This window comes from the organism of the source record quoted next, unplaced genomic scaffold (assembly GCF_019419815.1).
Source record: "Pyrus x bretschneideri cultivar Hongxiangsu unplaced genomic scaffold, Pyrus_bretschneideri_v1 Contig11, whole genome shotgun sequence".
Classification (NCBI taxonomy): domain Eukaryota; kingdom Viridiplantae; phylum Streptophyta; class Magnoliopsida; order Rosales; family Rosaceae; genus Pyrus; species Pyrus x bretschneideri.
Window position 1 is genome coordinate 7299524 of NW_025999402.1, and position 10973 is coordinate 7310496.

General features: G+C 38.0%; 1 protein-coding gene and 1 pseudogene across 1 annotated transcript; one reads left to right on the plus strand and one right to left on the minus strand.

The window, feature by feature from the left end:
* Positions 1 to 176: 176 nt before the first annotated feature.
* Positions 177 to 7212, minus strand: LOC103928365 (annotated as a pseudogene).
* An 18-nt stretch (positions 7213 to 7230) lies between these two features.
* Positions 7231 to 9655, plus strand: LOC103928344 (cingulin-like). Its single transcript, XM_009337375.3, has one exon. It carries the CDS (start codon positions 7808 to 7810, stop codon positions 9653 to 9655), a length of 1848 nt encoding a protein of 615 aa, XP_009335650.2. The 5' UTR covers positions 7231 to 7807.
* The last annotated feature ends 1318 nt before the right edge of the window (positions 9656 to 10973 follow it).

The window sequence follows — 10973 nt, forward strand, 5'->3', positions numbered from 1 at the left end:
AAAAAAAAATAATTTAAACATTGAAAAACAGAGTTCTGTTCTAATTATTTTTGGATGAAGTGAGGTGCTGGTTTTGCTCTTCCAATTAATAATTGTGATAACCAAATTATTGTGGAAGTAGCAGGATTATTGGAAAGAGAATGATCAAAACAAACCATGCTTCTGAAGTAGGGATAGCCACCCTATACGTTGACAAATATGCACCTACATTTGAATGGAAAATAGTAGGAATATATTATGAAATCAACCTAATATTCCACATAATTCCATGATTCACTTCCAATCCTTATTCATGATTTGGTTGAGTAGGATGATGGAGATATCTTCCAACTACTGAAACTGGGTTTAACCAAGTTGACTAAAACGGTTTGCTTTATTTTATGCACTAGAGTTCGATTCCTTTTTTTGTAGTTTAAATTAGATTAATTTAAATATCGTCATAATCAGATAAGAGAAAACAAAGTGGGCAGGAATGAAAATAAGAGTTACAAAGGAGGGTAAATTATTGTAAGCTGGCTTAGAGGATGGACCCCTGTCAAGAATTACTTACATGAAATAGTAAAATCAAGGTTGAAAAAATGGAGAAAGAGTATTCTCAGATTTCTAACTTTCCTTGTAGTTTTTCTTTACTGTCAAACAAAAATGGCTTAGAAAGATCAAGAATGTAACAAATCAAGTAGGAATTATCAAGGAAAAAACCCATACTCCTTTTTCCCACATAAAAGTCTGCTGTTGCTCACTAAATATTTTAGCAAATTGTTCATAATATGCATCTGGATTTACACTGCTCAATATCTTAACCATGTTTAATTATTTTCATAGATAAGCAGCTGCCGGATTTCTGACACATCTCCCTCTGCGACCGACAAGACATTTTTTAGTACGTTGAAAACATGATTCTATACACTTAAGTGTAACATACAATTGATTGTAAACTTGAAAAATAAATTTCAACCAATTATATTATGACACTCGGTATATTGCGCCCCATTCCAGGCACACTGAAAAATTTCTCCTTCGTGACGACCTTGAGGGGTTTAAACTCATAGATTTGGTTTAACTGAGATTTCTTGCCGCCCAAGATTACAGCTCCAAGGATTTCCCCCAGAAATGTGTCCTGTGAAATGACAGAACGGAAAGAAAGTGAGTTCTTCGAAGTCAAGTAGTGTAGTTGACAAATGTAATGAAACTTCTTATTTGGTGACATGGGAGCATGTATGACCGTTAAATTTGATACATGGATAATCTGCTCTATGGTACATTACAATGTGAACATCCATCATTCGATATAGAATTAATACGTATCTACTCAGTGCGGAACTATAGAAACTTGAATTTAATCAGATGGAAAGATTAACAGAATAAGAAAAAACTGACTTTATGGAACTTTACCATGTGAGGGTATCTATGATGATTCAGTTTCAGTTTTCATAGCCTCGGAAGTAGACGCTGGGCGAATACAGCTTCAGGAGTCCTATCTGTTAGCTGCAATTTATCAAGCATATCCTGGAAGGAACTGACTTGCTTCTGGGTTCTCAAGGAATCAGTGTTATGTTCAGTTTCGAATCGAACACTGCCTTTGCAGCCAAAGGGTTAAGAAACATGTTAAATTCTTCGTATTCATTTGAAGGAACAGTGAACAGATTTCCTTTTCGTTAATTATCATGGCGAATGTGTCCCTCAACGATATATACATCCTACAAGGAGAACAGTGAAAATGGCTTCGAATTAAAAATGTCAAATAAAAAATTGAGACTTAAATTTCTCAATCAACAAAAACCAAAGTTCCTTTTGACAAAATAAGCGTATCCAGTTGCATGTTCATAGTGACAATAATTACCTGGATCATTGAATATGTTTTCTCAAAAAGAATGATTTCGGCTAAATTTGTCAAATGTCCATTGAGTGAGAATGTCAGGAACAAAGTCCCACATCAGTGAGGGATCAAATTATGCAAGGGCTTACAAAAGGTTAGACTATTCTTCATATTGACAAATTGGTTTTACCGTGATAAACAGTTAATGATTCGCGGAACAACTTTTGTATGCCATCTTTTGTTTGAAGGAATAGTGAACAGATTACCTTGTTCGTTACCGTGGCGTATGTGTCCCCCGACAATATATACATCCTGCAAGGAAATCATAACAATGAAAATGTCAATCCAGTATCAAAGCATGACATAAAAATTGAGGCATAATCTTTCATAGCGACAACATTTACTTGGACCACTGAGTCTGCATTCTCCGAAAGAATGATTTCAGCTAAATTTGTCAAAGGTCCATTGGTCAACAAGGTAATCCTGGATCGAGTGATTTTACAATGGTCTTCCACACCTCTATTGCAATTGGCTGTCCGAGGGAAGCGAAAGATGAATAATATTGACCAACTTCAAACACATTTCCGAGACCAACCAGAATATCATCACGGCCCATCATATATATGTAGTATGTCATAAACAACATCTATGGTTGCAGCGGTTGCCCAGCCATTAGCACTAACTTGTATTCTGTGGAGACATCATTTTGTATATTAAGAGCTACATCTTCAAAGGCATGTATGTTGCCCTGCAAAAATGTGTAATTGCTAGCATGCCGTCCTACAAAACTACTCAGTTAAGCTATTCATTTGTATTAGTGCATGTGTAGCACTAGCACCAAACCTCAGAAAGCTTATGAAGGCAGTATCATACCTTTAGGTTGATCCGCTCCACAGGTAATTTTAGAAGAGCTAGAAAGTCTCCAGCACTCATATTATATCAAATACTAGGGATTTACCCAATAACTTCTTTCCAAAATCTTGTTTTCAAAGTCTGTACACTCTCGTGGAGTGGATGCTGTGTTATAATATTCGGCCATCCAGTTTCTTAGGTCGAGTTTTAACCTGCATTTGACTCAATTATTGAAGTTACCATTATCTATCAAGTACAAAAGGAAATAAGTTATCCAAGAAATTTTTGTATGTCTTAATTGAATGGAGAACACATATTGACCTAAAAATTGGTGCGTTGTAGTCCAGAACTAGCTTACATCCAAGAAACTATCGTAAATCTTTGGCACGAGTATTATTACTGTCATGATCACGCTTAGCTTCTGTTGCAATATATACGCTAACTACTTCCGCGCCAGTTGTCTCCTTCGTGTAGCATTGTCCAAAGTTCAGTTGGTTGTTACATCTTAAAAGGCGTAGAATTATCAAGAAATCGGTAAATGTATAACAAAGAAACTGGTGTAACAACCAACTGAACTTTGGACAATGCTACACGAAGAGGCAAAACGGGTATTCCATTCCCATTACCCCATTCTTCTGTAAACCGAACTTTGGGATCAAACGCCCACCAATGATCAGAGGGTTTGAGCCGTCTGACATTCCATAAGGTCTGTTTGAAGTTATCACTGCGAGGTTCATGTATTCCAATTTGGAAAATTCATTTTCTCTGTGATCTTTCTCTAAATTACGCATTTGAGATAGCGCTACACCAACCATAAAAGGATCCCATATGGAAAATTCCTGCGAAATAGTCAGTATCTCATGAATATATATCAGAGGTAGACAATCATCTTAACGTTTCAGAATTTTAGCTCATACATAGAAGAAAAGCCTTATAACATTCATCATTCCACCATGTATCACGAACCATTTTCGAGGACTGGAAGCTACATTGTGCTTCGTATTTCTCCTGTTTCTGTTCAAATGCTTTGAAAGAAGTCTCATATTGAGGAATCGTTCTTGTTGCATCCAGAGGAACTAGCGTGACCGGGACACCACAATGTAATACCTGATTTGTTCATGATCACTACCAATATTGTACGTTAAGCACAGAATGACCATCAAACAACTATATACCATGTTTGCAGCAAAAGGATCTCCAAAGATATTGTACTCTCCATACGGATTGCTGTCTTGTTGAAACAGATTACTAATGTCACCACACAGCACTGAAGTGCCCTTGTCTGGGCAGGTTGATATGAAAATATGAATATACCCTTAAATTATGAAGGGTGGTTTTGGCTGGCGAGAGCGGTCAGTGAAGGGTGGGGCTGTATAATTGCTAATGGTTTTGAGAAATCTGGAAAAATAACCAAAAGTTGATATGAAAATATGAATATACCCTTAAATTATGAGTTCAAAATGAATAGATCAAAAATTGATATGAATTTACCACCTATAATTATCATCCACACATCAACTTTTGTATCGTAAGAGTCAATTTAAAATTAGCGTGTCACCACAAAGACCACAAAAAAAATTTGGCTTTGAACTTTTGTTTGATTTAAAAATTCAAAATCAAGGCAACTATATCAAAACGCCTCTATTTTTGTTTTAGTGATATCAACAAATATCATATTCACAAAGGAAAATGTCAAGAAATCACATTTTTTACTAATATGGTGTACCATTCTTTTTTTTTTTTTTTTTTTATTCCTATTTTTCGCCATTTGTTTTTAAATTATAGAAAGTTCATATACTTTTGCATTTTGTATGAAATATATTTTTTGGGTGATACGGGTGATACCATACAAGAAAATTTAGAAATAACTCTCAAAATTCAGAATTCTGTTCTTTTATAAATCTAACTTAGTTTTTGTAATTTTCTACCATAAACATGAAACATCCATAATATAAATATAGTGCAAAGGGCTCACTTGCTAAAGTGCAAAACAATCACTAATTGATCATCTTATCAATTCAAAATGTGACACAGTCCAGAAAACATGAAGACTAAGGCAACTATTGTCTTCTTCTTTTTTTATCATTGCATTTTGTGAGTTTTTCTTCCTATTACTTAATTTCACTTCCTACTTATATATGAAAGTTGTAGTGATAAGTAATGCATTTGTAAATTCGGTGGATGAGTGAAGTGTGGGGGGTTTTTGGGTGTAGTAGTCTTTTTTCGCAAGTAACCTTTTGCCGAAGAGCTAATATCACATAATTTTTCTCTATTTGAAAAAAAAAATGTATATAAGAAATGATTTTTGCATTTTTTTAATTAAAGATTATTTACAGCCTTTTCAATATGATAACATATATATATATATATATATATATTATGTTTACACTGAGGGATGGAGGATTTGTACTAAACCGCATAATAAGTCATTCATAATAATTTGGTTCGGACTCGCCATAAACGAGAATCGAAATTAAAATCTCTTACTTACAAGCGAAGACAAACCACTAGACAGCAGAGATAAGTGACAAACTAATTGCGACAAGATTAGCAGTTTATTTTCATCAGGAATACCCTGTTGTGTTTCTAAGCCATGCAAATGCGTTAATTCAACTAACAGGTAGTTCAAGGGACAAAATTAAGTTTAGGCGGGCATGACAAAAGGGAAACAAAAGTGTGCAGAGATCATTTTTCCTTTCTATATCTTGCAAAAGAGAAATTATTAATTTCCCTTCTATATCTTGCATCTATAGTATTTTTTCCTTAAAAAGAATAATGTTACGGTGATAAAACGGTCTTGTCGATCAATATTTGATTTCTTAATTCTTATGAATGGCTTACATTAGCCAAGGTATATGTGTTTAATAACCATTTCGTTTTGAGTTTTGAGGTATTGGTTTTTACTTTTCACTTTTTTTTTTAATTAAAATCTTATTTGGCAACCACTTTTAATTAAATTGAGTCACTCAATACTATGGTCTGGTGGTATTTTTCTTCACTTGGAAGTGTGAGGTATTAGGTTCGAATCTCGTGGATGGCGAATTTGATACCAAATTAGACTGCCCATTATGTGGCTTAGCCGAACACCCCATCTCCTTAGTGTAAAAATATCAATGTACTAAAATAAAATTGAAAACTAAAAACCAGAAACTAAAAATTCTGCCCATTATGTGGCTTAGCTGAACACCACATCTCCTTAGTGTAAAAATATCGATGTACTAAAATAAAATAATAAAAAATAAAATAAAATTGAAAACTAAAAACCAAAAACTAAAAATTTAAGGCCAAATTTTAAGAACTCAAAGAAATTATTTTTCATTTTTGATTTTTTGAAACCTCATCCCGAAACTGGAGGAGTTATCAAACAAAATTTCAATTTAATTAAAAAAAACTAAAAATAAAATAATTATCATACAGCTTCTCAATTTATACAAATTTTTTCAATCCGAAGCGAGCAGCACTCACTACTCATCGATCAGTGTCACTAGTCATCACCAAACACTATTTCTCCGTAGGTGAGCAGCCCTCACCACTCATCAGTCACCACCAAACATATGTCGATCGACACAACAAAATAAATATTTTGTGCTCATTCTACTCTATGTGGAAAATAATGACAATTTAATTATTGACATATGGTCCCCCAAGAAAGCATCGCCGTAAGAGGATTCACAATGCCACGTGCATAATTGAGTAGTGAGTGCTCCTCAATTTATACAAATTTTTTCAATCCGAACAATCCAATCATTTAGAGCAATAATTTCTCCATAGGTGAGCAGTACTCACTACTCATCGGTCACCAGTCATCACCAAACACTATTTCTCCATAGGTGAGCAGCACTCACTACTCATCAGTCATCACCAAACATATTTCGATCGACACAACAAAATAAATATTTTGTGCTAATTATACTCTCTATGGAAAATAATGACAATTTAATTGTTGACATATGGCCCCCTAAGAAAGCACCGCTGTAAGAGGATCCACAATGCCAAGTGCAGAATTGAGTAGTGAGTGCTCCTCAATTTATACAAAATTTTTCAATCCGAACAATCCAGTCATTTAGAGCAATAATTTCTCCATAAATGAGCAGTACTCACTATTCATCAGTCACCAATCATCACCAAACAATATTTCACCATAAGTGAGCAGCACTCACTACTCATTAATCATCACCAAACATATTTCGATCGACGCAACAAAATAAATATTTTGTGCTCATTCTCCTCTCTATGGAAAATAATGACAATCTAATTATTGATGGTCCCCCAAGAAAGAACCGCCATAAGAGGATCCACAATGCCACATGCAGAACTGAGACACGTGGCCGCACGACAGAGTTCCAAACAACAAAAATAAATTCGATAATAAAATAAAAAAATACACCCCACCCAACAGTCAGCTACCAAAGTCCTCAATCCCTGGGCCTGAGAGGGCCCAATGGGCCCAAAGTTTGAAGAATTTTCCGGGGGAAACACTCACGCACTGACAGGTAGAGTACCGACCAATAAAAAGTTGACAGCTGGATCTTACCTTTGAACATTTTCACGTTTAAACAGAGTATTGAAAACCGAAAAGTCAACCGAAACGCCGTCTCGATGTCGTCTCTTACATCCGGAACTGCGACGAGCTTTCGCCGGAATCACAGTGCTTCCGGTGGGGGGAGAGAGAGAAAGAGTGCTGGGAAAAGTGATGGAATTCGAAGGTGAAGAGGAAAGAAGATGGAGTTCGAAAGCAAATTGCTCTGCTCTGGTTTAGTCCAAGAACCAGAGCATAGCAAGTGGCGGGAAAATGGTCGTAGTCGAAGCAGGGGCAGCCTTGGCAGTCGCAGAACGACGGTGCCGGCGGCGTCTTGGGGGTTTGGAGTACAAACGCCGTTAAGTTTTTAGGTTTTGGTTTGACGGTTTAGCACTTCATGTGAATGCTAACCCATCCCCCCAAATTCAAAACGTTTAAACATCTCTCTTTGTCTCTCTCTCTCTCCTCACAATTTCTCTCTCCTCTCACAAATCCCTATCCCTTATAAATGTTCCCCCACCCCACAGGCCACATCTCAGCCATTGGAACCCTAGAAAAAAACCCTAATCCTCTCAAAACCCCAATCTCACATTTCCCACCACCAACATCAACCGCAAAAAATGGGCAAAAAGAAAGTGACCCATCAACCCATTGACACCAAAGAAGAAACCCACCACACTGCCCACAAAGCCGCCACAATGGACGAGCCCTCCGAGAAGCTCGAGAACCTCAAGTCCCTCAACTCTCTGCTGCTCAAGGAGACCAAGGACCGCCGGCAGCAGGTGGAGGCTCTGGTGCAGGCCAAGGCGGGTTTGGAGTCCCAGCTGAGTCGGTTCCGGGTGGAAAGCGAGTCGCTTGTGAGCGAGTTGAGTTGGAAGAGCGAGGAAAATGTTGGGTTGGAGTTGGAAATGAGTGTTTATGGTGTTTTTGTTCTGGCCCAGTTGGGGCAAATGATGAGAGAGAAAGCTGAGGTTGAGAAGGCGATGAGTGAGAGAGAGGGTGAGATTGTGGGGCTGAAGAGGGATGTGGAGGAGCTTGCCGGTGGGCTCGAAATCGAGATGGGGAAGCTGAGCAGAGTGTGCCGGGAGAGGGATTGTGTGAAGAGAGATTTTGGTGGGGTGGCCGAGGAGGCGAATGAGTTGAAGTTGAAAGTGGTGGAAATGGAGAAGAAAGAGAGGGTTTTCGGCGAGGAATTTGAGAAGTTGAAAGTGCAATGTGATGGGTTGGTGCAGGAGAAGTTTGGGAAGGAAAGGGAGGTTGAAATTGCAATGAGAGAGAAGGAGTTGGCCGAGATGAAGCATGCTGAGTCGGAGAGAGCGATCGAGGACTTGAAGAGGGAGATTGAGAGGGTTGTGAGAGAAAAGAATGAGATTGAGAAGGAAAAGACCGGGCAGGAAGCAAGGATTTTTCAATTGGAGAATGAAGCGGGACAGTTGAGTAATATAGAATTGGGTTTGAGGAAGGAGAATGAAGCGTTGCAGATGAAGGTTTTGGAGTTGGAGAAGAGTGTTGAGCAGGCTATGGGGACGGGAGAGGTGCTGGAGAGGGAGATTAAGGTTTTGGGGGAAGAGAAGAGGGAGAAGGAGCAGAGTTTCGAGAAGTTAAATGAAGAAGTAAAATCACAGAAGCAACTTTTGGATATGGTTACTGAGGAATTGAAGAAAAAGGAGGAAAGAATCAAGGAAATCGAGCTAAAGAAGAGTGAGATTGAGGAGGCAAAAGTGAAGCAAGAGAAAGAAATTGCTGAATTGATAAGTCAAGTAGTAAAAGAAAGGGATTTTGTGTGTACGTTGCAAAATTCATCCGACGAGCAGAAGGACAAGAATGCGCGGTTGGTTTCTGAAGTTAGTCAATATAAAGATGCCCTTGATCGTGTTACGCAGGAGAAGGCAGAGGCTCTGAAGAAGTTGGATGGGGAGAAGAAGAAAGTGGAAGACTTAATGCTGACTATTTCGGGGAGGGAGAAGACAATTAAAGAAATCAAGAAAGAGTTGGAGAAACTGAGGAGTGTTAGTGAGAACATTGCCGAGGAAAACAAGGCCATGGAGAGCCGGTCGGAATCATTGGTTAAGGAAAAAGATTTGATGCAGAAGAACCTTGTCGAGGCTCAGAGGAAAATTCGTGATTGGGAGGCTAAATTTGAATCAGAAGGAACCAAGTTGACGCGAGCTTTGACTATGCTGAAGAACACCACAGCACACATATCTTCAACATCCAAGGGCAAGGAAGAAGTGGCTACCAGTGATCACAATGTTGGGGAAGAAATTCAGCCATATGTGGCGGAGTTGGATGCCATACAGAATGCTTTCAGAAACAAGGAGAAGATGGTTGGAGACTTGCAGAAACAACTCGAGTCTCTGCAGAAGTCATCAGAGGCGCAGACGAAGAAGAGTTTCTGGACTCTGATCTCCTCGGTGACAACCCTTATTGCTGCAGCTTCAATTGCATATGTTTCCAAATCACGCTGAGTGGCTCGGTTTGGTAGACAATTTTGTTCTTGGATCAAGCAGCATGGCAATGTCATGTCATGTTTGTCCCTTAACAACTTCTAATCTAGATAATAATGTTTTTGTTGCAGAAATCGGTCTCATGGGATACTTTGATATGCTGTCTTTTTTCTGTAAGAAGGAATATGAATACCAAATCTTGTTCTCCATATCCGTTTGTGCAATTTCGTTACAACGTTAGCTTCCTTCCTATTGATGTTCATATGATCTGTGTCATTCCACATGGAACTGGTAAACATATGCTTGTTAGATCAGTCGCTTCCACTCGGATGCTCCTACGCTACTCGCACTACAAAATCGATGTTGTATGCAAGGAAACTATCTTTCTCAACCTGTAATCAAGGGGGTTCTCTGTCCTTTTGGCTTGGTACAACTGTGGTATCACCGGTATATATTCCCATGTTATCTCCCGTATATATCATCGTGTGACACACGTTATGTGATGAAATATATACTAATGCGGAGATATAACTGGTCAAATGTTAGTGTTTGTTGTGCAATAAAATAATTGCGTCAACATTGCACGAAGGCTCAAGCTAACCGTTCAGTGGTCAACTGTTTTGCGTTTTAGTTGATGGCAAATGGAACTTTTGAAAGATCAAGCGTTTCCCAGAATTTCACGTGACGGGAGAGGTAGAGAGGGCGATATCCGCCCGCTAGTAGACTATTTCCAATGAATGGTTAATTTACTATGTTTTTTTTCAGATTGTACTCGTCCATTGCTCAATGAATGTATATAAGAGAAGCCTGCTATTTTGGAGAAGTATGTATTGGCTCCTAAGCCTTTTCCTTCCGTGGGCTTTGGGTTCCTATGCCTTTGCCCATAACAAAGCTCTGTATTCAGAACTTGTAGTCTTTTCCACTAAAAATTTCATGTGTACTGCAGACACAGTTGTAGACAAGTTGGCTCAAGCAGCGTGTCTCTCATTCATAACTTAAGTTCGAATCGTCATCTGTTGTTTTGATTAGATTAGTTAAGTTTAGAGTCTTTTATACGATCACTTGGAAATTTAAAAACCATTTAGTTTCATTATCGACTTTAAGACTATCGCTGGAAAACTTAAAGATAATTTAACTTCATTATTATCAACTTGTTTTAAGGAGAGCTTTTTAGAATAGTTGTAACTTGTAAGATCATGCAGTTGCGTCTTACCATCACACAATCACATAATATTAATGATCCATGTACTCTATGTTCATAAATTAAGATCAACAATGTATAATATTAGTAAATAAGTATGTTGACGACAGTATATAATCCGTGCGTGGCCGTCACACT

What these genes read in the sequence shown, in the direction of transcription:
- LOC103928344 (XM_009337375.3), top strand. Translation starts at nt 7,808, where the DNA reads ATGGGCAAAAAGAAAGTGACCCATCAACCCATTGACACCAAAGAAGAA.